The following is a 26972-nucleotide window of genomic DNA, read 5'->3' as shown; positions in this document are numbered from 1 at the left end:
TCTAGCTCACATTTCAAGCATACACTCAAAATAGATGCACAATTATTAGGAAATCCGAAGCAGGATTCAGTGGGTAGTTCATTCATTTGAGAAAAAAATGAAAGCAGGGGTAGCAACGTAATGCCCTAAGAACTTTAGCTCCTGTTGTTTTCTTCCGTTTCTGTGGCGGCCCCCAAACGTTGGCATTCGCTTCTCTGCAACAGATTCCCAGCCCCAGCATTGGGGATGATCAGAAAACACACAAAGGCAGACTTCAGACATGGAATTCTGCAATTATTCCTTGCTTTCTGCATGTGATTTTATCAGTGATTGCTGTTTTAATTGTTTATGATCTGCTGTGTTTTATAGTTTTTACTGTGCCGTAACCTGCCCTGGGATCCTTAGCGATGGGCTGGTAACAAATATGCCAACTAAATAAATCATCCTTTCCCATGGGCCTTGCTTGCTGGGCCTAATAACTGCATCCCTCTCCTGAACAGCCCCACATGGACTACTACTGATACATAAGATTGGGTTGTTGTGACACTGAGGACAGATTTAGAATGATATGGCGATCAGAGTCAGTGTTTTGCTTGTGATGCGAATCTGTCTTCTCCACTGATCTTGAAGACAGATGTAACATTAAAAGGAGGTGTTTGTTGCCACTTGTTGTTTTATACAGTGGTACCTTGGTTCTTGAACTTAATCCGTTTTGGGAGTCCGTTCGACTCCCGAAACAGTTTGAAAACCAAGGCGCGGCTTCCAATTGGCTGCAGGAGCTTCCTGCACTCAATCGGTAGCCGCAGAAGCCGCGTCGGACATTCGGCTTCTCAAAAACGTTCGCAAACTGGAACACTCAATTCCGGGTTTGCAGCATTCAGGAGTCAATTTGTTCGGGAGCCAAGCCGTTCGAGTACCAAGGTACCATTGTATTTTGTTCTCTGTGGATTGCTGGTCTGTGTTTGAACTGTTTTAGGTTTTAGACATCATTAAGACCTTTTGGAGAATTATCAGCAGTCCCCTCATTGTGCAAAACTTCCCAAGATTCTTTTGGAAGGCAATGATGAAGCTGTAACTTAGCACAACACTCATGCCCATTTGTAGTGTAGCCTGCGAAACATTGTTCTTTTCATGATGCAGAAACTTCTCTTACAGATTGTGTTCATGCCCACTGTGCCCGAAGTGGTGTCAGTGAAGTATATCCTCATTTGCGACAATTGCCAAATCAACGACCTTACAGTGACAGGTTTGCCACGTTCGCCTCTTTAGCATTCAAATGCAAACGAGTTTAGCGCCAGGATTTGGGGACCGTGCAGGCAAGCTCTCATAAGCAGGACCTCTTAACTAGGGATGGGGGTCAAATTCAATCCAGTGTTCAGCAACAACTGGATCTACCTAATTCACGCTGCCTGAAATTGTGCCCCAACTGAAACGAAACCATCCTTTTCAAAACCACACTTTTCTCTGTATTTTGCAGTGTGGTTCTCCAACCAAGCTGTGCGTCCAAAAAAACAACAACATATACTGAGGTTAAGTGTGTGTGGAAATACATATAATCAGTGAAGGCAATGCATTATATTGGGTGAAATTGCATAGAAAAAATGTGTGTTGGGAGACAGTCAAACTAAAGCACTGGTGATTTTTCACTAGGACTTATATATATATAAAAAAAATCACAAACTGAAGTGGAAAAGTGAAGAACTGAGCAAGAGAAATGAAAATTGACAGATTTGCCCATCCCTAATGGTCCTCTTGGAGGGTCCTCTTAATTCACAGTGATTGGAGGGCAGTTGTGCAGTCCTTTGTCAGCTTAGATGACACCTGAATGCAAATCAAGCCTCCTGGAAAATCCAGTATCTCCATGGCATAGCACGTGCTACGAATGCAGTTTAGCATTTGCTGTTGCCAACAAGATTCTCAGGTGGTAGCTCTGGCAAAAGACCTTGATCTGTCATGACTCTGGAGACAGGCACCACTTATTCGGAGATGAAGTTGGGGTTTCGAGGTAGGGCAGGAAATGGCCCTTCTAGCCATCCCCAGATGTGCATACAGACCCTAAGCTATTGGTGGACGGGTAGCCTGTTGTACAGCGCCTCTCGGGCCCAAGGAAGTTGTGTTGCTGTCCTCTGAGGGTCGTAGCTTTGATCCCCTGTTGGAATCATAACCTTCTCTGTTCCATCGGAACCAACAGCTGCCAAAGCAGGCTGGGTCCCTGTTGAATCAGGAGATTAGGGAGCTAACAGCTGAGATACGTATGGCCCAATTTAAGGATTCCTGCTCCTGAAACAGCTTTGAACTCCGCTGTTGGCGTCCATTGAAATCTTGCCTCACCTCCGTGTGGCGAGCCTGTTCATTTATTTCTTATAGAGTTGGAAGGGCCCCCGAGGATCCTCTAGTCCAGTGGTTCTCAACCTGTGGGTCCCCAGATGATGTTGGACTACAACTCCCATCATCCCTGACCACTGGTCATGCTGGCTAGGAATGATGGGAGTTGTAGTCCAACAACATCTGGGGACCCACAGGTTGAGAACTACCGCTCTAGTCCAACCCCCTGCAATGCAGGAATATGCAGCTTCCCCATGCGGGGATTAAACCTGCAGCCTTGGTGTTGTCAGCACCATGCTCTGACAGAGCTGTTCCGTCTTTCTTCCCAAGGTGGCATGCATAGTTTCCCTCCTCCCCATTTCCTCCTCCCCATAACCCTGTGAGGTAGATGAGGCTAAGAGACAATGACAGGCCCGGGTCACCCAGTGAGCTTCATGGCCAAGTAGGCATTCGAACCCTGGTCTCCTAGGTCCCTGGTGTGATGCTCCAGCTGCTACCCCACAGTAGCTTTCAAAACAGATCACGTTCTGAGACTTTGGAGAGCTGCCGCCAACTAGGGTGGGATGGGGGAAATCTATGACTTTGCAGATGTAGCTGGACTACAGCTCCCATCAGCCCTGATTATTGGTCATTTGGCTTGGGCTGGAGTCCAACCACATCTGGAGAGCCACAGGCTCCTTCTCTCTGGGAGAGACACTACTGGCAGATTCCTATGGTCTGATGGGGGTTGTGTGTTATACCCATAATGCAACTGGGTAGTCGCATTGGAAGGGCATAACTCAGTCATGTGCATTTGCCGCAGGATGTTTGCATTCACTTTTGTTTCCAGGACTTGGGCAGCTGATATCTCTGAAGCTTTTGTCTGTTACTGGAGGAGAAAGCAGCCCTATGTCCGGCGAGCTTGTCGATGTGACAGCACAACACTTTGTGCGCTTTGGTTCTTTGAACCCCAAATCTAAGGCAGAGAAAACTCTGGTTCTAAGAAATCTGACGTATGTATGATGCTAAAACTGTATGGGGGGCATTTTTCTGGGCAGAAGCCAGTTGTCTTTGCACTGAACAATATTTATTTTAGAATAATACATTACAATTATTGCGTACACAGCGCTTTAATGACAAGTTTCTTAGAGGTTTAGTTCACCTCCCATAGGGCTAGCTGCTGAATGCCTTCTTTTTCCCTTCTCTTTGCTCAGCCACGTGGATTTCCCTTTTTTCTGGCAGATAATAAAGCCTAATCTGCAGGCATCAATGTTGGAAGGAAAAGCGGACCTGACAAAGATAAAGTACCACTTGGAGACAGAGTCTGCTTTCTCTGTGACTCCGGCCATGGGGGTTCTGCACCCCCATAGCAATCACTCGTTTACTCTCTCTTACCATCCAAAGGAGGTACAGTCTTGCTTGTACTTGGTTGATTCAATATTTGCCATCTATACTGTGAAATTTGTTGGACAAAAGTTTAACCAGCAGCTACTAAAGGGTCTGAATGAAACTCAAAAGCAAATGAGTTTATTGCTTTCCACGCTAAAAGTCATTCTTAGATTACATTATGTATGTGCTCAGTAAAGGTAAAGATACCCCTGACCATTAGGTCCAGTCGCGGACGACTCTGGGGTTCTTCACTCATCTCGCTCTATAGGCTGAGGGAGCCAGTGTTTGTCCGCAACATGACTAAGACGCTTCTGGCAAACCAGAGCAGCGCATGGAAACGCCGTTTGCTTTCCCACCGGAGCCGTACCTATTCATCTACTTGCAGTTTGACGTGCTTTCAAACTGCTAGGTGGGCAGGAGCAGGGACCGAGCAATGGGAGCTCACCCCGTCGCGGGGATTTGAACCACCGACCTTCTGGTCATCAAGCCCTAGGCTCTGTGGTTTAGACCACAGTGCCACCGCGTCCCATATGTCCTCTGTAGGCTGGTATGAATCAGGCCTGGCTAACGACTTCTTCTTCTTCCAAACTTCATTGAAAATTTGCCTTCCAAACTTGTTACCGGCGAAGCCAAGCTCTTTCTACCCATTTGCTGTGGCCAGACACATTCTTGGCACCGGTTTTGGTGTGAGACAATTAGCAAAACCAAGAAATCCCTTGCATTCCTGGTGGGCTTCCACACTTGGCTACTGATCTGAGATTGGCTTCTGTGGGTCTGGGGTGGCTGTTTGGGGCCCAAGCCCACCTTCAGCCTTGACTTGGGGGCACATGCCAGGGTGGGTGTGGCTGCTTCCAGCTCCATGGTGAGAGAACATTTGGTGCAAAATGGCTCTCAGTCTTACCTGAAGCCTCAGCTGTTTAAACTACAAGAGGCTTTGATCTCTTGCAGCCCAGAGGCAAATGCACTTAACGTAAGCCGTAGATTATTTTGGGAGTTAATTTGATGTACATTAGTTGATTGCCGTTCTGGGTTTTCGTTCTCCTTGCAGCCAAAGTCGTATCACAGCGTGCTTCAGATTCTGCTGGAAGATATCCCAGAGCTACCGGAGTAAGTGATGCATCAGGGGCACGTGAAAATGTTCTTAAATTGTGCCGGAGATGGTTGGCATTCGTGTTGCTGTGTTGGTCCGAGAGACAAATTTATTGTCTTAATGGCACCTTCCTCCTTTGCCTGATTTAGCAACTTATTGCTGAACTGTGTGCGCGCTGCCACGCAAACACAAGCATGGATGCGCACGTGTTGCATTTGTTTCCCACTCAACCCTGGTCCCACTCCACCCCCACCTAATAGCAGATTTGGGGGCTTGGGTGGGAATGAGACCCGAGAACCAAAGGTGAACACACATCCTTTGCAGCACAATTTCCCTGGTCTCATGGCGACTTTAGCCCTTTAGCTGTGCTTAATTTCGGTGGATTGTGCTGGGAGTGCCAGGCACCTCACAGGTCCTTTGCATTCATGGCAAAAGGTGTGAGGCAGGTTTACTTCCTTACAGGGTAGATTTGATTTAAATGAAATTGATTGAAATCACGATTTAAATCAGTAGTCAGTAAGGCTTGATTTAAATCGTGGGTTTTTTTTACAGAAAGACTCATTCTTGCTTGTATAATCTTAATATTTACAACCAGATGAAGGTTTCATTTTTGGAATAATAAATATTTTCAGAGTAATTTTTTACAGTTATATCAAAAATTGCTGATTTGGTTATACTATCAGAAATACATAGATAATTATGAAATTATTGTGAGGTTTAATTTATTTGGACAACTTTTCTTCTCTACTTTATTGGAAGGTGAAAAATAATCATTTCCTTAATAACAACTTAAACAATTTATTTAACTAAAACAATAACATTTTAGCATATGTATCCATGTTTGTTAACTGATGTTGTTAAACAACTAAAAAAAAAACTTTGACTGAGTTTTAGCACACATGAAAAACCTAAAACAAATCCTTATTTGCAGATGAATAGCCTTTGGACTATAATCTTAACTTATAAGAGAAACTATCTTTAGAAAGATTTTTCCTCCAAAAGCATTTTATTTTAAAAATCCAATTTAAATTTAAAAAATCTAATTAAATAAAAAAATCTGATTTAAATTTTAAAAATCTGGGTTTTTTTAATTAAAAAAAAATACTGATTTTTATCCACCCTGCTTCCTGAATCCTGTTCCTCTGCATGTTTAGTCAGTCTCTATCCCATCACATTCAGAGGGGTTTTCTCCCAAGCGAGGGGGCAAGGCATAAGAAACAGAGAGGCGTAGACCTGAATGTGCCAAGAGAAGGAAGAGCAGTCTTTTGTTTTTCCCCTGCTGGGATGGGAATCACATCCTTTATGCTATTCTAAATATCCACAACAGCAGCAATTCTAACGCCGTCCCTCACACAGCCCTCAAAAACGGGAGCAGTATGAAAGCGGAGAAAGGCGTCAAGAAAAGGTGATTGCTTTGGAAATAGACGTCAAAGGCAATACGGAACCCTTCCAGATCCTTTTGGAGCCCTATGCCATGATCATCCCAGGAGAAAACTACATTGGTGTAAATGTTAGGAGAACATTTAGCGTAAGTCTAATTTTACTTCAGCCAGTATATGTATGCGTTGCTCAATTGCCGAAAAGTATTTCTGTATTGCTGTGTATCAATAGAGTGGTGTACAACATAAGAACATAAAACACCACTCAGGATTAAAAATGCATTTAAACCTTAAAATGACAGGCTAATGAAAAATAACCGGCTGCAAAGTCCTGTTGGCATAGATAAGGTCTTCAAAAGACACCTGCCAAATCTCTGCTCTGTGTCCTCTCAGGTGGGGGACCAGTGACACTAAATCCCCAATTTCGAGTTGAGGCAGTCAGGCCTCTGTAACCTGGAAGGCAGCAAACAGCCCTCCTGGTTGGTTGTGCTGCTTGGAGGCCTCCTATACAAGTGTGAAATCTATTTCTTTTGTAGTCTGGAAGAAGCCCCAGTGCCTGGGAAGGAAGCTTGACGCTTGTCCACGGTCTTCTGTGTCTTCCTTCATCTTCACACATGTCAGAAAATAATTCTAAACTCTGCAAATTGAACAATGCAAGCAGATTAAATTGCTCTTGTGCAGAGCTAGGCTTTGGCTTTATATTTCTAGGTGTAAGAACCCACTTTTATGTTATCGTGGGTAGGATCACCGCCCCTTACACCCTGTATATAAGAAAAATGTATTACTTTTTCTTACCCCTTTAATCTCCACTACCACCATTCAATTCAAAATAGTCTCATATTCATATATGAATACTAATGAAGTATTAATCTGTGGGTCTGTGTTTCGTATCTACCTGACACACCTGCCGTGGGTTACTCCAGAAGTCTGGAAATGGTGATTTGGTCATATAACGGCATTGACTGTCTGTTCATTTATGAATCTCCAGATGTACAATTACAGCAAATCATCCATCAGCTTTACATGGGAGAAAATAAGTGATTGCGACATAGTTGAAGTTGAACCTTATTCCGGAAAATTAGGTAACACTTTTCCTGTCTGTTGCATCTGTGTTACGCACACTGCATTAATCTGGGCATAGGGGCTTCTGGCGAGAAAGGGGAAGCCCAGTGCTGTGCTGAGAACCTGGACAGACACAGCTGGGCCATTCAAACCCCACCCATCTCACCTGCCCAGGTCTCAGGAATATGCACCTGGGCATTATCTCCCCATCCGTGATCAAAGCATAAATGAGTGAGGACTGGCCTGGCATTAAAAAGCAGCAGCACCAGGCTAGAAAGCTTGTTGCCAGGGTTTCTTACATATCATTGGATATGTATGTTCTTGATACTCCCTAGGCCCATCATAAGACCTTGGAGAACAGGGTGGGGAGGAAAGATTATACAGTGGTACCTCGGGTTACAGACGCTTCAGGTTACAGATGCTTCAGGTTACAGACTCCGCTAACCCAGAAATAGTACCTCGGGTTAAAAACTTTGCTTCAGGATGAGAACAGAAATTGTGCGGCGGCAGCAGGAGGCCCCATTAGCTAAAATGGTACCTCAGGTTAAGAACAGTTTCAGGTTAAGAATGGTCCTCCAGAACAAATTAAGTTCTTAACCCGAGGTACCACTGTACGCATAAGTGCATATGCCACTATCATGAGAAGGCCATGATAGATGTTTTGGATAATGATGTTGGGTTTGGGAAACCATTCGGCTTTGAAAAAGCAACACCTATGCCTATTTTTTTCCCAGATGGAAGTAACAGATTTGTCTTCTCTAGGGGTAAATGAATTCCAAGAGTTTGAGTTCACCATTACCGGAGGGAAACCTGGGCATTCCTGCCATGATCTGCAGTGCAAAATCACTCACTCCAAAGACCCTGTGGTATTGCACGTGGAAGCTGACTTTAAGGTGGGAATATCTGAACCTACGAAGCTGCTTTATTGTCTTGGCCCTTGGGGTGAGTGGAGCCATGTGTTTTGTGCCAGAGGGATGCCCCCCTCCCCACACAGTGCTTGCGGCCTTCCATCAGACTCGGCTGCCCCCCAGCAGAGAGTTCCACAGTCCCCACCCCAGTGTTTCACTCAGTGCTGTTGTGTTAGTCAGTTTGAGCATGCATAACCTTGTCTTTTGGATGCTTTTCACTGAGACTTCTGTGGTGGTAGCTGACCTGCTTTGTGTGGTTCGCTTTTCTCAGGGACCTGTTCTTTCCATCGACGTCCCATCCTTTGACCTGGGCCTGCTTAAACTGGGAGAAAAAGTGCGGTTCACGTTTCAGATAGAAAATCTAAGTCAGCTGCCAGGGAAGTGGAAAATTCAGGAAAGCCCTGCTTGCTTAACTGAAAGAAATGAAGAGGTGTGTTGCTCAGAGATCAGAATTTGGCCATTTCCCTTCCTGTGCCTTGTCCAAAGGCAGGGCATTGAATGGAAGACTTTTGATGCCCAGACCTCTGTTCATGGAATTACAATGGCTCTTGGGTTTCCCCCCTGCAGACCTCTCCATTCAAATTTCAGCCACGTAGTGGAGAATTGTATCCTCTCGGCAAGTGCAAGGTCTCTGTTTTGTTTACATCATACATGTGTCAACGTCTTAAGACCGTGTTAGAGATGGAGGTGGAAAATGGAGTTGGAAGGTGAGGACATGAAATAGGTTAGAGACTAATCTGGTAATCTCTCCTCAGTCTCCCAGAGGGCATTTCAAGAGAACATTTCCATCTCTGCTGCAGAAAGGGTCCTATAGCGTTGGTCATGTGGCAGTTGGTCATGTGGCGCCAGGCAGAAACCGTCCTATTTACCCAGGCCTTTGGCCATTAAATAATCTATGGTTTGTTAAAGCTGGGGGTGGGGGTGGGACTGTTATTATGATTATTATATTATTACGCTGTCTGTTGTGCTTTTATTATGTTTTTATTATTGTGCTCCTTAAACTGTGATCTTAATGTTATGCACTGCCCTGGGATCTTTTGATAAAGGGAGGTATATGAATTGAAATAATAATAATAATAATAATAATAATAATAATAATAATAATAATAATAATAATAATAATAGGAGTATGGGTGGCCCAACGGGAGGGGCTGCCCTGTCTCCCCTCTCCCCCAGACCAGCCCTGTCACATAGCAGGGTGCCTGCTGTTTTGCAGTAGAATCAGCAGTGTTGCTGCTCCTTTTAGAACTGGGCAGTCCGACTATTCATACCGAGTGGGCCACAAGAGTACTTCGTTTGATACAGACCCCACAGACTGCACATTGCTTCGTTGCGCAGGGGTGTGGGGGTTTAGGTCAGAATTGGAGGGCACCCCAGCCCTCATGCTGCCTTCCAAAAGCCAGATAAGCAAGGTACCAGGCTTTGGGAAGGAGGCACGAGGCTCTGGCAGAGTCCTAGATCCCTCCCAAAGCTGGCTAAGTGCTAACTAGGCTTTGGGAAGGAGGTTGGAGGGCTCTAGGACCTTGTCAGAGCCCTCATGCCTCCTTTCCAAAGCCCAGCGCCTCGCTTTCCCGGCTCTGGGAAGGCAGCGCAAGGACTGCAGGGCGTCAGATGTTGTCATGGACCGCCAAAAAGACCTTGAGGGCCACATGTGGCCATTGGGACACGTGTTGGACCTGTTGAGAAAAATACTTACTGTAGTGGAGAACTTCACCCCCTCTTCCCTGTATCAAAAGGAGTTAGGAACAGGAAAGGTTGTGTGCTCTCAAAAGAGGGACTCCTGTACCTTTGGATGAATAATGCCCAGGCTGCCATCATTGCAGCCTTGGCAATCTTAAAGGGACACTTACAGCAGAGAGGGGGCTGAATTTCACATGCTAATCCAAACTGCCCTTCTATGGAAGATAAGTGTTTATTCACTGCCTGCTGCTGGAGCTGTACTTTTTTCTGTTTTCAGTCACATCTTAGTTTTTGTGGAGGTCCAGACTCCCCACGTCTGCCTGCTGTCGAGTCATTTGCATTTTGACCTCTCAGTTGGAATCCCTGCGGAAGCAACCGTTCATCTTTTTAACCAGACGCTGCTCCCATCACGCTTCCAGTGGGGCGAGGTCAGTGGTGCTCCTACTCCTGATTAGTCAGAAGAGCGCCTCACTGCCTCCTGTTAACTGACCAGCCTTCCTGATTTGTCCGACAGCTCCTTGGAAGCCAAGCTTCTTCCTGCGAGCTCAGCATCTCTCCGGAAAGTGGTACTTTGGGTCCCAACGAAACGAAGGAATTGCGTGTGGTGATAACTACTAATGTTAAGGTTAGGGTTTTTCTTTTAGAAGTACTTGGCTTTCAAAATGCAGAATAACATTGCGATTGCTGCTTCATTTGTTTGTAGACAACCCCCTTGTCTACAACCCCCACAATGGGGTGGGATGTTGATGTTGATGACCCCTGGGACCATCACTGTGGTGTAGCGGTTAGAGTGCTGGACTAGGACTCGGGAGACCAGGGTTCGAATCCTCACTTGGCCACAAAGCTCACCAGTCACTGTCTCTCTGCCTAACCTACCTCACAGGGTTCTTGTGAGGAGGAAATGGAGAGGAGGAAAGCCGGAAAGGGGGCTATTGTTTTGTTTTTGTTTTTACTATTTTGTGCTTTTATCCTATATTTTTACCCTGAGATATTCAGATAAAGGACGGTGTATGTATTTTTAAAATAATAATAATGATAATAATGATACTAATCATAATAATAATAATTGCACCATACCAACTTTGCCTCCCCCTCCACGCAACCACCTGCAGGGAAGCAATGAGGCAGCCAAAGAAACAGGAGCTCCTTCTTTCCTACAACTGATTTTATCTGCTGCTTCTGTATTTTAACTGCTGTCCTATTAATTTTTCTGCTATTGTTGATTGTTCAAATAATCTTCGTTGGGTTTTTACTGTGTGCGTTTAAACAATTAAAAGCTGCCGTGAGCTCTGCAGATGTCATGGGGGGGGGAGAGGCAGATAAGGGTGTTGAATAATAGTCGCCCTAATCTCAAAACAGTGCAAGATTCCAAGCACTCACCCATCTTTCCTTTTGGGGATGAGGCACAGTGGAGGCTGTAGTGTCTCTATGGTATATTTACATACACATACAACCTAAGCCTGCAACAGAGGGGTTCACAGCATCAACACCCCAAAAGGCCCTTGTTTCTCCCATAACAGTAGCTTTGGATTCAGACAGACGTCAAACCTTGCCTCTCTCTCTTCTCCCACCTTGCTGCTTTTTCCTCCGGCTCACGTCACTGCCACTCTCTGCTCTCAACTCTGGCTCTGTCTTTCTAAGGATCCCTGAGTTGAGAGAAGGTCCTCTTCCATTTCCCACGTCCCACAGAGCCCCTTCCTTCGTTCTCCTTACATTTCACCAGGAGGCTAACCTGGCTATTCCAGGAATTAGAGACTTGGTTAGATTTTAACACTTACTGGACACATGGATTAGAAGTGTCTGGCACACAGGTTAACGTCCCAAACTCATAACAGTAGCCAAATAAACTACAATTCATTTTCTTTTCTACGGCAAAATTGGTTTTGGTATTTGTGTAGATGTTTCCCACCCACCCCCCATCAAAAACCTTTCTCCCTTTTTCTTCTCCTTTCATTGCATTCCAATATGTCTGTCATATTAAATGGGTGTGTCTTTTTACTTCTGACTTGGAAGTGTTCCCTCCAGATTTAGGCCTCCTGATGACATTTGCTCTCTGGCCTGCTGTTGATGATTCTTACACGAAGGTCTAATTCTTTTTCTGCCAGGAGAAACTGAGTGACCTTGCCCTGTGCTGTAGCATCGAAGACATGTTGGACCCCCTATTTCTGGCAATTTCTGGTGAAGTTAAGGGGCTCAGAATCACCTACTCCATACCTTCTGACAGGTGAAGGAAACTTAGTTAATAGCTTAGTAAAATATAGCTATTAATTGCTAGTGGCTCAAAATGACGCTTTCTTCAGATTATATTAGCTAGGGTATAAAGAAGCATTTTACTTGTATTTCCACTAAACTGTTCATGGAAGCCCAATATAATCACTCATTTTCACATTCATCTTTCTTTTGACAACCGTTATGTCTCTGAAAGCGTCTCGCTGGCAAACGAGGGAGTCCATTTAGCGCCTGTTGCTGTTTCTCTGCAGTGTTGAGGAGCATAATTTGGAATCTTCTCAAGATCTGATGCTAGACTTCGGCTCGGAAGTGGCATTGAAAAGTGTTATAAAACACCAGCTAATAATTACCAATCACTCTGAGTTAGCTGCTCTGTTCTCAGTAGGGGTTGAGTATTTCAGCCAACCAGGTCCACGTCCCTCAGATGAACAGGGACAAGATGGGTAAGTCTTAGATCCTATATACAAGAGTCTGTTTGCGGGGGATTGTTTTTTGATGGAGAAATATTTTCTGTTGTAAGTGTAAGCCTCCTTTTCTTCCATTTCACCCTGATTAGCGGTGAGTAGAAAGAATGCTCTGGTTCGCCAGAAGCGGCTTAGTCATGCTGGCCACATGACCCGGGAGCTGTACGCCGGCTCCCTCGGCCAATAAAGCGAGATGAGTGCCCCAACCCCAGAGTCGGTCACGACTGGACCTAATGGTCAGGGGTCCCTTTACCTTTAGCTAAGTCTGAACGATAATCATTTTCAGTAGTAAATATTGATTCACCCGGCTGGCCTCAGGCAAGTGTCTAACACAGCTGTGCTGGTTGGGGCAAGCTATGGAGGGCACCGGGCTCTTGAAAACTTAAAGCATGACATTTTAAGAAATCCCTGCACCCTTCAGAGTTCTCACTGAGACGTCTTTTTCCAAGCTCCTCCAAAGCTGCCGTGGAAACCACAAGGCGAATAACGAGGCAGGCTGAAAAGAGGAAACAATCAGGTGGGCAGAGTCTGCCATTTCTATATTTTCAGATGCATTGTGGGTAAGTGGCGGTGGGGGGGGGGGGCGGAATGCAGGGATAAATTGAAAAAAGTGCCGCTGGATGTGATCCGACAAGAGGCTCTCTCCTGTTCCAGTCCCATTGCCTTGCTGTCAAACTGTTCATCTGCTCTGGTCTTACAGCCTTCAGAGCTGCCATGCTATCTCACGGAAAGGGAGCGACTTTCCACGTACAGCCCTCTGAGGGGATCCTGAAGGCCTTCGAGGAGCTTGTGGTCAATATAACGGCTTATAACAACATGTGGGGGCAGTATCAGGACACCCTCATCTGTAAGGTGCGTGGTCCAGGGGTTGCAGCTCTGACCTGGAGGTTGGGAAGACCGAAGCTTAACTGAGAGTTCAGCAGAGTGGGGCTTGCTTTCGAGTAAGCATGCATAGGAATGCGCAGAAAGTCTGTGCCCCCCACTTAATAATAAATAATAATAATAATTTTTTATTTGTATCCCGCCCTCCCTGGCCAAAACTGGGCTCAGGGCGGCTAACATCAAATATCTAACATTGGTATAAAATCAAACAATAATTAAATTACCTCCTAAAAACAAGTCAGGATCAAATTAAAATCTAATTAGATGGCTTTCCGCAGGATTGGGTTTGGGAACAGTACGGTAAATGCTCATCTGGCCCAACTGTTTACGCTATTCTTATATGGGCCTGTGAGAATGCTAGGAGGCCTCTTTCATACTATTCTTCTACAAAAAGAGAAGGGGAGTCAGGCTGAGCCCTGACCAAAGGCCTGGAGGAACAACTCCGTCTTGTAGGCCCTGCGGAAAGATGTCAAATCCCGCAGGGCCCTGTTCTCTTGTGGCAGAGTGTTCCACTTACTAGAGGATGAGCCCCCCACTGTACTAAGAGGAGCTTAACTTCCAAGGAAATGGGTGTATGAGTCGCTGATGGGTGGCATAGTTCGCACCCAGGGAGTTTGGAGCTCAGAATGACGGACACTTTGTGGTTTGCTTGGGCTTTGTCTGGATGTGGGAAGAGGAGCCGTACACTGAGCCTTGTTCACAAGGTTGTGACAAGCGGCAGACCAGCTGTGCCGCATCTGAAGGTGCGCACATTCCCTTCAGCGCAGTCAGTTATCTGCAATAAGCAAGTCTTTTCTTGCGTGTAAAAGGAAAGAATGCCTGTGAATCATTTGTCTCCCAGGAGGCCTCAGCATTTAGCAGCTGGGTTCCATTGCTTACATGCAAAATATTTCTTTCTCTGTACAGGTGGGGGAATCGGAGCCGATGTTGATCCCCATCCAAATGACTGTGAAGGGCTGCCCAATCTTCTTGCAGATGACAGGACCCAGCCATCCAATGCCAACGCCTGTAATCAGGTATAATAATAATAGTAATATATTACTTACACTCCACCCATCTAACTGGGTTGCCCCAGCCCCTCTAGAAGGCTTCCAACATAATATAAAAACACATCAAATGTTAAAAACTTCCCGATACCAGGCTGCCTTCAGATGTCTATGAAAGTCGAGCAGTTGTTTATCTGTTTGACATCCGGGGGAAGGGGATTCCACAGGGTGGGTACCACTACCAAGAAGACTCTGCCTCATAAAAACCTACCTGCTCTTCGCAAGGCAGTTGAGGCTGTGTCTGCATTCAGGATGGGCAAAACCCTGTTCAGTTTCTCATTTTCAGATCTTAAGTATAGTTCTCCACATTGGTTTTTCTAAATTGTCAAAAGTATGAAAATTCACCAGCATTCTGTGAATTTTCCCCTAGTATGCACATTTTTCTGTGCCTAGCATACTTTTTTTTAATATCGATTCTCCCTAATGTAATGCATTTTTTGTATGTAATTTTCAGTAACGTGCATTTTGATTCACACTTTGCCCTAGCATTTGAATTTTGTACACATTACTTGGCTAAAGAACCATATTGCAAAATTTGGAGCAGGGATTATTTTGAAGAACAGCTGCATTTTCTATTTGCATTCTGTTTCCAGAAGTGCGACTTAAGGAGGTTCACCTTTAAAGGGGATTCTCTGTCAGGATTCCCAAGCCCTTCTGACCCAGTGGCAGCTCCCAGCTGCCCCGGAGGAGAGCAGAGCCTTGTGGCAGAGGCATGTCCCCTTCAACAGAAAGACCCAGAACGTAGACTTAAGTGATGCATACCCAGATGACCCCATTTTTCTTCTCCAGGTTTGGGGCCCACATCTCCGGAGGGGATACAGTCTCGCGGTACGTCCGACTCAACAACCCCACTCCCTTTGGTAAGCGAAGAGGAAGTTTGCCCTTTGTGAGAAGCGTTATGGCAAAAGCAGGCGTCCTGTTTCCAACCCAGCACCGAGTGGGGCCCGAGTGGGGCCAGAGGCAGAGCAATAAATGTACATTACCGTATTATTCGCTCTATAAGACACACTTTCCCCCCTCCAAAAATTAAGGGGAAATGTGTGTGTGTCTTATGGAGCGAATGCAGGCTCCTTGGCTTCAGCAATAGCAACCACAAAACCTCTGAAGCGCAGAGGGAGCGCTCCCTCCGTGCTCCGGAGGCTTCGGGTTGCTTTCACTGAAGCCAGGAGAGCAAGACTCTACTGGATTCAGCGAAAGGAACCTGAAGCCCCTGGAGCGCAGCGGAAAGTCCCGCTGCACTCCGAAGGCTTTGGGTTGCCTTCACTGAAGCCTGGAGAGCGAGAGGGGTCAGTGTTCACCGACCCCTCTTGCTCTCCAGGCTTCAGGGATAGCCGCCTGAAGCCGGAGGCTTTGGGTTGCTTCGCTGAAGCCAGGAGAGCGAGACGGATCGGTGCACACCGACCCCTCTTGCTCTCCTGGCTTTGCTTCGCTGGAGAGGCGCTGCACAGCTTTCCCTCTCTGTGCAGCGCCCCTTCAGCGAAGTGAGAGGAGAAATGGAAGGGGCTCTGTTTCTCCTGCCACTTCGCTGAAGGGGTGCTGAGCAGAGGGGGAGATTTTTTTTTCTTGTTCTCCCCCTATAAAACAAGGTGCATCCTATGGTCGGGCGTGTCCTATAGAGCAGTGTTCCCCAACCTTGGGCCTCCAGCTGTTTTTGGACTACAATTCCCATCATCCTTGACCACTGGTCTTGCTAGCGAGGGATGATGGGAGTTGTAGTCCAAAAACAGCTGGAGGCCCAAGGTTGGGGAACACTGCTATAGAGTGAAAAATACGGTGGTTCCTTTGCACAGCAGGCTGCTTTTTGCTGTGCAGATATTAATGCACCCCTCTCTTTTCATCTAGCCAAGCAAGGAGCATTATCAGAGTCCAAGGACACTTTTCAGCAAAACACTTGGGCAAGGGAGGGGAGTTCCAGGCACCAGGCAGACACCTGGAGCAGGTCATATTTGTCTCATGGGTCTGAGTTTCCCCACTTCTGCATTACAGTGTTTTTGTTGCTGCGACAATGGCAAAGGCCCAGTAGCAACCAGTTCCAGTAGGAAGCTTTTGAGCATCTTTCACTGAGCTCTCCTTGCCTTTGTGGGGATACTGAATGAGCTACAATCCCAGCAGTTTTGGAATTTCCATGTTAACCGACAGCGGTTCAAGGCTCCATGTGGTCCCATAGGCTAAGGTTTTGTGGTGAATGTCCCAAGGGCATTTCTGTGGTCTGAGAACTTTCCCCTGCTCGCCTGCTTCCAATGTTGTCTTTGCAACATTGCCACTCTGGGTAGCTTCCAGCAAAATATTAATAACACAATAAAACCTCAAATATTAAAAGCTTCCCTAAACAGGGCTGCCTTCAGATGTCTTCTAAAAGTCAGATAGTTGATTATTTCTTTGACATCTGGTGGAAGGACGTTCCACAGGGCGGGTGCCACTACCGAGAAAGCTCTCTGCCTGGTTCACTGTAACTTCACTTCTTGCAAGGAGGGAACCACCAGAAGGCCCTTGGAGCTGGACCTCAGTGTCCGGGCTGAACAATGGGGGTGGAGACGCTCCTTCAGGGATACTGGGCCGAGGCTGTTTAGGGCTTGAAAGGTCAGCACCAACACTTTGAATTGTGCTCGGAAACATACTGGGAGACAATGTAGGTCTTTCAAGACCAGTGTTATATGGTCTCGGCGGCCGCTCCCAGTCACCAGTCTAGCTGCCGCATTCTGGATTATTTGCAGTTTCCTAGTCACCTTCAAAGGTAGCCCCACATAGAGCGCATTGCAGTAGTCCGAGCAGGAGATAACCAGAGCATGCACCAGAGCATGTACTCTGGCAAGACAATCGGGTAGATAGGGTCTCAGCCTGCATTCCAGATGGAGCTGATAAACAGCTGCCCTGGACACAGAATTGACCTGTGCCTCCATGGACAGCTGCGAGTCCAAAATGACTCCCAGGCTGCGCACCTGCTCCTTCAGGGGCACAGTTGCCCCATTCAGGACCAGGGAGTCCCCAACATCTACCCACCCCGTCCCCCCAAAACAGTACTTCTGTCTTGTCAGGATTCAACCTCAATCTGTTAGCTGCCATCCATCCTCCAACTGCCTCCAGACACTCAAACAGAACCTTCACCGTGTTCACTGGTTCCAATTTAAAAGAGAGGTAGAGCTGGGTATCATCCGCATATTGATGGACACCCAGCCCAAACCCCCTGATGAAAAGGAAAGAAAGCTGAGGTTTTTAGGTCACTGTGTTCTACACCAGTCCCAGTGCATTGTAGCATTGAAGAAGAAGAAGAGTTTGGATTTGATATCCCGCCTTTCACTCCCTTTAAGGAGTCTCAAAGCGGCTAACATTCTCCTTTCCCTTCCTCCCCCACAACAAACACTCTGTGAGGTGAGTGGGGCTGAGAGACTTCAAAGAAGTGTGACTGGCCCAAGGTCACCCAGCAGCTGCATGTGGAGGAGCGGAGACACGAACCCGGTTTCCCAGATTACGTGACTACCGCTCTTAACCACTACACCACACTGGCATTGCACACAGCTTTGACTGAGACATGATGTTGAGCAGTATGCAAGTTTTCTTGTCTGTGGCGCTTGCCTGGTCACAGTTATTTCACGCGTGCAAGACATCTTCTGACGTTGCCGTTGCTGAAGGATGAACATGCAAATACAAGCTCAACCTTGGTTATAAAACCTTAGCAACTCTGAGTTTCTTTCTGCATCCCCCCCCCCCCTTCTCAATCCAGAGATTCGAATGGACTGGGAAAGTTATAACCAGGATAAAGATGACGACAAGCTGGTGGACCTCTTGGTCTTCTACGGAGCTCCTTTTCCTGTTAGAGACCTTGATGGCAATGAGATTGAAGTCCTCTGGGAGACTGAAACACCCCCAGAGAAAGTGCCTTACACTGCAGGATCTCTCAAGGAGAACCCGGTAGGGATCTATTGCGCTGTGTTTTCCTTAAAGGCAGGAAGGCGCCTTGCATGCAGCTCTTGGGTATGAATGTCAAACAAGCAAGAATGCTCGCATGAGTGCATGCAATTTAACACAAATGTTCTTTACAACTCTCCTTCCTTCCAGTCACATTATTTTTCAGTGGTGTTAGAATCATAGAATCATAGAGTTGGAAGAGACCACAAGGGCCATCGAGTCCAACCCCCTGCCAAGCAGGAAACACCATCAGAGCACTCCTGACATATGGTTGTCAAGCCTCTGCTTAAAGACCTCCAAAGTAGGAGACTCCACCACACTCCTTGGCAGCAAATTCCACTGTCAAACAGCTCTTACTGTCAGGAAGTTCTTCCTAATGTTTAGGTGGAATCTTCTTTCTTGTAGTTTGGATCCATTGCTCCGTGTCCGCTTCTCTGGAGCAGCAGAAAACAACTTTTCTCCCTCCTCTATGTGACATCCTTTTATATATTTGAACATGGCTATCATATCACCCCTTAACCTCCTCTTCTCCAGGCTAAACATGCCCAGCTCCCTTAGCCGTTCCTCATAAGGCATCGTTTCCAGGCCTTTGACCATTTTGGTTGCCCTCCTCTGGACACGTTCCAGTTTGTCAGTGTCCTTCTTGAACTGTGGTGCCCAGAACTGGACACAGTACTCCAGGTGAGGTCTGACCAGAGCAGAATACAGTAGCACTATTACTTCCCTTGATCTAGATGCTATGCTCCTATTGATGCAGCCCAGAATTGCATTGGCTTTTTTAGCTGCCGCGTCACACTGTTGGCTCATGTCAAGTTTGTGGTCAACCAAGACTCCTAGATCCTTTTCACATGTACTGCTCTCAAGCCAGGTGTCCCCAGGTGTTGCTTTCCAGGCTTGAAACTAGAGCAGGCTTCTCCATCCTAGTGAGCATTAGATGTTGTTGTGATTAGATTATTTGATTTCTATACTGCTTGATATATTAAAAATATATCTAAGCGGTGGACAAAAAACTGAAGCAACAACAGACAGACTTAAAATATTACAAAAAGACACAGCTACGTATAAAAATGCTATATTAATACAAAGTTACTAATATATACAATGTGTGACCAGAAAGTTCGGTGAATGGTCACAGAAATCAGACAGCAAGAAATATTTGAATATACAATCAGCATCAGAAACCCACAAAATGCTCACAATTGTGTATGGAGATGAAGCTGTAAGCGTTTCCGTGAAGGGCGGCAAACCATCGAAGATGACCCTCGGTCTGGCAGGCCGCCACTGAGCAGAATAACGGCAAATGTCGACAGAGTTTGTGAGTTATTGATGTGGGATCGGCGTTTGTCCATCCGAATGATGGTGGAAGAATTGCATATTTGAAATCGTTACTGAGGTTACTGGATTGTCCCACCCTCCATATTCTCCTGATCTGGCCCCACCAGATTTATTTCTTTTTCAAAAATGGAAATCTGCACTGAAAGGGCACAGATTTTCCAATATTTCACACGTCCAAGCTGCTGTGACAAGGGAACTAAAAGCAGTACGAAGAGGACTTCTCCAGAAGTTTCCAACAATTCTACGAACGTTGTCAATGGTGCGTTGTATCAGAGGGGGCCTACTTTGAAAGCCTGTAAGGCATGTGTGTTCGAATATTTCTCAATGTCCAATTTCTGCGACCACCAGATTTTCTGGTCACACCTTGTATGAATCATTCTCAATTCAATTTCCCTTCTGGCACACTCTCAGCCTCTGGGTTCTCCTTGCTGGTTAGGGCTCAGAGGAATGTTGCAGCTGAAAACATCCGGAGGGAAACCAGGTTGGGAAATGCCGGACCTTGAGAGTTTTGCATAGGGCTGGGGTTGCACTTCCAACTGTAGTTTTGCTTTAAGAGGAGCAAACCAGAAGCCCAGGTTCAGACATCCTGGAGGTGCAGCAAGAGCAGCAGATACCATAGGAGCAAAGGAGACACCATAGCTTGTTTTGAGCTGTAGTTTAATGTTCCATGCAGACCGGGCCAACCTGGGTGGAATTGCAGAGAATCAACTTTTTCTCCTGGGATGAAGGCCCATTGTGTGGGTTTTGGCTCCATCTGTCGTCCAGAGGCAGACCATGCACCTGAAGGCAGTTGGCATGACTCGGTCCTCCTCAGCCCCAGCCCATTTCCTGCCTTCGTTTGAGGTGGTTCATCTTGGTCTTGACGTCTGTGTCTCTTCACGAGTTTAGCTTTCCCTCTGAACATAAGAAGAGCCTGCTGGGTCAGGTCAGTGGCCCATCTAGTCCAGCTTCCTGTTCTCACAGTGGCCGGTGGGAAAACAGCAAGCAGGAGCTGAGCTCAAGAGCAACTCTTATCTCCTGTGGCTTCCAGAAACTGGTGTTCAGAAGCATTGCTGCCTCCAGGATGGAGGCAGAGCACAGCCATCCTTTGAAGGTGACCCGGAAACTACAACTAAGCCAGAATGCAGCAGCTAGACTGGTGACTGGGAGCGGCCGCCGAGACCACATAACACCGGTCTTGAAAGACCTACATTGGCTCCCAGTACGTTTCCGAGCACAATTCAAAGTGTTGGTGCTGACCTTTAAAGCCCTAAACGGCCTCGGCCCAGTATATCTGAAGGAGCGTCTCCACCCCCATCGTTCTGCCCAGACACTGAGGTCCAGCACCGAGGGCCTTCTGGCAGTTCCCTCATTGCAAGAAGCAAAGCTACAGGGAACCAGGCAGAGGGTCTTCTCGGTAGTGGCGCCCGCCCTGTGGAACGCCCTCCCATCAGATGTCAAAGCGATAAATAACTACCTGACATTTAGAAGACATCTTAAGGCAGCCCTGTTCAGGGAAGTTTTTAATCTGTGATATTTTACTGTATTTTTTGTTTCTATGGAAGCCGCCCAGAGTGGCTGGGGAAACCCAGCCAGATGGGCGGGGTACAAATAATAAATTATTATTATTATTACTAGTAGCCATCAATCGCCGTCCGTGAATTTGTCCAATCCTCTTTTAAAGCCATCCAAGTTGGTGAGCATCACTGCCTCCTGGAGGACCAAGTTCCCTAGTGAAGAAGTCCTTTCCTTTATCTATCTTGAACCTTCACTGGATGTCCTCATGCTCTAGGGCAGCCTTTCTCAACCTGTGGGTCCCCAGATGTTGTTGGACTACAACTCCCATCATCCCTGAGTTCTGGCCTTGCTAGCTAGGGGTGATGGGAGTTGTAGTCCAACATCATCTGGGGACCCACAGGTTGAGAACCACTGCTCTAGGGCCTTCTTTCCGTCCTAGATTTCCATTCTGTTTAAAAAGTAGTAGAAGAAGAAGCCCCTTTTGCCATTATGAATAACATGCCACTCTGGTGGCTACTGGCCTTCTATCGTCACACTTAATGGTGTGGTTCTGAATACCAGTTGGCCACTATGAGAACAGGATGATGGGCTGCATGGGCCACTGGCCGGTTCCAGCAAGCTATTCTTATGTACAGTGGTACCTCGCGTTAAGAACTTAATTCGTTCCGGAGGTCCGTTCTTAACCTGAAACTGTTCTTAAGCTGAAGCACCACTTTAGCTAATGGGGCCTCCTGCTGCTGCTGCACCGCCGGAGCACGATTTCTATTCTCATCCTGAAGCAAAGTTCTTAACCCAAGGTACTATTTCTGAGTTAGTGGAGTCTGTAACCTGAAGCATATGTAACCTGCAGCGTATGAAACCCGAGGTACTATTGTAGTTTCCTCCCTCTCTGATCCTTCACAACCCATGTTTTTCATTGCCGTAGAGTCTAGATGCAATTTTGGAGGACGATGAAGGAGGAGGAGGAAGCAGCAGCAGCAGTGATGATGACTCTTGGCAACCGAGCGTCCTCAAGAAAATAATCTCGGTGGTCATCCGGCCCCACGAGGGGGTCCCCTCCGACTACCCTTTCTGCATCACCCCCAAGCAAGTGGTATGTCTAGCTGCCCTCCTGTGACCTTGGAAGCCAAGGGGTGAAAAGATGGGAGAGAGGGAGGGAAGAGAGGCTTTCGACACGAGAAAGGACTAAACTGGGGGGGGGGGGAGTTTCATGTATTTATGAATCCTGCCCTGTGTTCTCCAAATAGAATAGAATAATAGTAGTAAATAATAATGATAATATGCTACCCATCTGACTGGGTCCCCCAGCTACTCTGGGCAGCTCCCAACAGAATATAAAAACATAACCAAACGTCAAACCTTAAAAGCTTCCCTAAACAGGGCTGCCTTCAGATGTCTTCTAAAAGTCAGGTAGTTGTTTATTTCCTTGAAATCTGATGGGAGAGCGTTCCACAGGGCTGGCTTTTTGTTTATTATTATATTATTCAAAACAAGGTGATGGACTGAAGTGGTTGGATTCTGAATTACCGTATTTTTCACCCCATAGGACGCACCGGCCCATAGGACGCACCTAGTTTTTTGGGGGGGAAATAAAGGAAAACATTTTTATTCCCACCCCCAGGTGCGCTGGGAGAGCTCAGCGCGCCCCAAGCTCCTGGGTGCCAGCAAGGTCTCCGCTAGCCGTGGGAGAGCCGCGCAGCTCTCCCAGGGCTAGCGGAGCGCTGCACTAATCCCAAAGCTTGGGGAGTGCGGAGCTCAGCGCACCCCAAGCTTCTGGGTGCCAGCAAGGTCTCCGCTAGCCGTGGGAGAGCTGGGTCTCCCACGGCTAGTGGATAGCTTCCTGAAGCCTGGAGAGCGAGAGGGGTCGGTGCGCACCGACCCCCCTCGCTCTCCAGGCTTCAGCGAAAGCCTGCATTCGCCCCATAGGACACACACACATTTCCCCTTCATTTTTGGAGGGGGGAAGTGCGTCTTATAGGGTGAAAAATACGGTACAATGCGGGTCCAGGATATCACAAGTGTGGGGGAGAGTTATTTGTTTTGAATGCTTCTCCGTATAAAACACTCCCCATAATAGTCTACTTCACACTATGTGGCGGAGCATTTAAGAATGCGGTCCCTCCACCTCCTACAATCTCAGCTCTGAGGGCTCCATATATTTAGAAAACTGGCTCTCATCAGGAACAGGACACGAGGTTGATCCTAGGCAGCTGGGGTTCAAAACACAACCTTTCCTCTCTCCCCAAAAATCAGAATATTTTTGAAGCCTCCCTAGCTTTGCAAGTTGTTTGTCACATGTGGGGGGTGGAGGAGGGGACGGCTGTTTCCGAAATACAAACCTCAAGCCCCCCTGGATATGCAGAACCACCTGCCCTCTCGGTGTTCCTAATCAGCTGTTTGTGCCCAGGTGGTCCCTGCGGGTGGTTCTGCTGCCATCAACATTTCCTTCACTCCGCTGATGCTGCCAGAGATCATCAATAAGTTTGAATGCGATGGTTTTGCCCTTGGCTTCATGAGCCTGGATAGCAGGGTATGGATAAGAGAATAATACCTTTCCTTTCCCTCCTTATCCATCCCATCCCATCTGACTTCTCTCTTTTCCAGCTTTGTTGTGTTCCTTAGGCTTTGTCCAGCACCCTGCTCTCACCGCCCTACCCAAACTAACACCCACTTGCCACCACCATGTGTCATCCTACCTAGTCCTCCCGAAGTAGAGAGAAGCTGTGCTGAGGAATGGTGCTGTTTTTCAGGACAGCCCATGAGCATAAGCCAGATTCATTCCCTGAGTCTTCCCCAGCGGGTGGCCCAACCAGATACGCAGGTTAGACTCATGGTGACACAGCCCCATCACCTCCTATCAGGTCAGAAGCCTCGCATGGGTCCAGTTTCTTGCATCGCTGCTCCACGGCCAGCTCTTTGCACAAACTGAGATGGTAACCTAGGATCCCTGGCAACCTTGCAGTGCAAACAAAGCCATTTTCTTTCAAATGGAAACCATCTTGGGAAGCCACACCTCACCATCCAAAGTGCTCTGGTCGTGGCAGGTCCTGCCTGTCCCCCGCTCCCGAGAATGGCCTTAACACAAATTGAGCTGCAACCCAAATTAAGCCCAGCCCCGTCCCATCCCATCACTCGGAGGAGGCTCAGCACGGCTCTAAGTGCCCACAACGGACCCCTGTTGATACATTTTTATTCCCCTCCACCAGATGGTTCAGAACGTCCCTGGGAAAGTGACTCGTGGAGACGGCTATGCCGTCGCGCCTCTGCGGATTGACCTGCAGGCGTTTGTCAAGCCGGCTTTGTAAGTGCCATATCTGAAGCGATGGGGTGGCTTTTGGGACAGAGTGAGGGCTGGGTGCTCACAGCTGCACAAGCAGATGTTGGGTGGCGAAGAAGAAGAGTTTGGATTTGATATCCCGCTTTATCACTCCCCTTAAGGAGTCTCAAAGCGGCTAACATTCTCCTTTCCCTTCCTCCCCCACAACAAACACTCTGTGAGGTGAGTGAGGCTGAGAGACTTCAGAGAAGTGTGACTGGCCCAAGGTCACCCAGCAGCTGCATGTGGAGGAGCGGGGAAGTGATCCCGGTTCACCAGATTACGAGTCCACCGCTCTTAACCACTACACCACGCTGGCTCTCTTCCAGAAGGGCACTGGAATGGCCACTATGCCTCATGACCGGGATGATACTCTGATCATCCAGAAACAGAGAAGGAACTCTCTTCTCACCGTTTTTGGATTAATTCTACCCCCAAACCCAAATGTGTTGGACGAGTCCGGAAGAGAGTGCTTGCTTGGGCTCCTTCAGGGACTGGAAACCTGGTTTCGTGCTTCCATTTCCTGATAGAGAGTGGCGTTAGCTCACCTTGAACCCTGGGAATCTAGAGGTGATAGGCCAGAGGGAACTTGAGCAGAGCCCAAAGCTTTCCCAAAATGGAGGTGGGGTTCTTTCTGCTAGGCAAATACCTTTTTTAAAAACAACAATAAAATCTCAGTCCTATTTTGTCTTTTATGAACTCCTTTGCTACTTTACGCAGCTTTGAGTTTTACTGCTTTATTCATTTTACAATTGCTTTAGCTAAAGGAGAAATGAACTGCGTTTCATTCATAAACTGCTCTGCTGCTATTATTATTAAAACGTGGCAAACAAATGACTGTCATAAAATAACACCCGTACTAAATACAAGCAATGAATAAAATTATGGCTACAGTAGAAAGGCAGGGATGATGGGAATTGTAGTCCAAGAGAGGGACAGACTGGACAGTCTGTTTCAACCCCAGGCCAGGTTAACTTTAAAACCTCAAGTAGAAGATACACAAAAGTTGGCTCTTTCTTCCTCTTATAGGCTGCAATGACTGAGACAGCTGTGCGTGGGGTTGCAGCCTAGTGCAAAGTTTATGAACTTGTTCATAATTCCGCTCTAAGAGCTTGTTGAAAGCAGTCCAGAGCCAAGCTCGGTGGGCATGCTCTACACTGAATGTGCCACATATAATCCCATTAGTGGGTTATGCTCCTGCTTAGACAAGACTGAAAGGCCTTTGGTTTTCTTCCTGCAGGCTAACTGCTGAGATGGATCATGAGAGCGGATTGGTGTTTCACGCTCTGGCCAGCGCCCTTATCCCAGACGAGCCCCTCATGGGCGTAAGTAGTCCCGATTCCTTTCCTACTTTTGAGATTGTTAAAAAGTTGTGTCTTTCCTCCACACGGAACAAGGCTCTGAAAGTGCACCACGAAACAGTCTCTCACACACAGGGATGCACTGGGGATGTGAAGCGGGTTTGATTTTGATCATTTGTTTCTCAACACTTCCCTGCAAATCACTAAGCGACTGGCAACAATTAAGCACTGCCACGCAACAAGAAAAAATGCTTTTGGGCTGTTTTTGCCATGTATGAGCTGAATGCACATATGTGGGGAATCACCTGTGTTTAATATTATTAATTAATTAATTTTAATTTTATTATGTATTTTGTGATTTTATATATGAACATGAAATTTATTACGGTCAGAGACCAGCTTGAGAAACACAAATGGAACTACAATCCCAATAGCAAAACAAACATTTAAAACAATATGCAATATAAGGCAAAGAGCACAAGATGACCCGGATTGTCGCCAGATTCTGCGCACAGATCTGTAGTTGCAGACCATCCCCTGATTCAATCTAGTTTGTTAAGAAAATTCCCAAACCCTGATCCACGGGTGACTTTGTGTCATTTTTCTAAGGTAGTCTATTTTAAAGTTTTTATATGTTTATATACCTATCACACTTTTAAACTTAAAATCCATTGCTGATTTTATATATTGATTATATATTGATTTTATTTAATTAATTAACTGCCCTATATCCTGGGGCCTCAGGGCGGTTCACAGAATAAAATCAATTTATAAAATCACAAAATACATAATAAAAATAAAAACCCAATAGACCCCCCCCCAAAAAACCCACCTTTTAAAAGAGCATAGATAGGATGTATGCCCTTTTATGTATATGCTCTCTCTCAATCCTTTAGGTACTGACACAGTCAGCCACAACCCTTAACCTGAAACTCACCAACAACACAGAGACTCCTCTGTCCTTCAAGCTGGTTTTGACAACGCCCTTCTCTGTGTCTGGCGTAGACCCCAAGAAGAACCTGAAGATACCCCACAGTGACAGTGAAAATGGGGAGCAGCACCTTTTACTCTATCCTCTGGAAAATATGCTGGTAGGTTCATCTTCAAGCCTTAACCGGCAATTTATAGGTACCGTGGATTGGATATGGACTAAGTTAAACTTACGCCCCATTGCTTTCACTGGTACCGAAGTTCTCGTATAAAGA

General features: G+C 46.7%; 1 protein-coding gene across 2 annotated transcripts in view; it reads left to right on the top strand.

The window, feature by feature from the left end:
* DLEC1 (DLEC1 cilia and flagella associated protein) overlaps positions 1-26972 on the top strand; it is a 48359-nt gene that overhangs the window by 16957 nt on the left and 4430 nt on the right. For both annotated transcript variants that reach the window (XM_081163464.1, XM_081163463.1), the window contains exons 12-34: positions 1135-1225; positions 3134-3296; positions 3498-3690; positions 4721-4779; positions 6119-6290; positions 7130-7223; positions 7966-8096; positions 8383-8541; positions 8679-8818; positions 10069-10219; positions 10306-10416; positions 11897-12015; positions 12272-12463; positions 12934-13001; positions 13185-13336; positions 14273-14382; positions 15202-15272; positions 18134-18321; positions 22076-22243; positions 23558-23680; positions 24357-24451; positions 25707-25791; positions 26664-26858. In XM_081163464.1, coding sequence (XP_081019590.1) covers positions 1135-1225; positions 3134-3296; positions 3498-3690; positions 4721-4779; positions 6119-6290; positions 7130-7223; positions 7966-8096; positions 8383-8541; positions 8679-8818; positions 10069-10219; positions 10306-10416; positions 11897-12015; positions 12272-12463; positions 12934-13001; positions 13185-13336; positions 14273-14382; positions 15202-15272; positions 18134-18321; positions 22076-22243; positions 23558-23680; positions 24357-24451; positions 25707-25791; positions 26664-26858 — 3030 coding nt within the window. The remainder of the gene's footprint in view (positions 1-1134; positions 1226-3133; positions 3297-3497; positions 3691-4720; positions 4780-6118; positions 6291-7129; positions 7224-7965; positions 8097-8382; positions 8542-8678; positions 8819-10068; positions 10220-10305; positions 10417-11896; positions 12016-12271; positions 12464-12933; positions 13002-13184; positions 13337-14272; positions 14383-15201; positions 15273-18133; positions 18322-22075; positions 22244-23557; positions 23681-24356; positions 24452-25706; positions 25792-26663; positions 26859-26972) is intronic.

This window comes from Podarcis bocagei, assembly GCF_964188305.1.
Source record: "Podarcis bocagei genome assembly, chromosome: 12".
In the NCBI taxonomy this organism is placed as follows: domain Eukaryota; kingdom Metazoa; phylum Chordata; class Lepidosauria; order Squamata; family Lacertidae; genus Podarcis; species Podarcis bocagei.
Note: the sequence above shows the minus strand (reverse complement) of the source record. Positions and strands in the feature narration are given on the sequence as shown.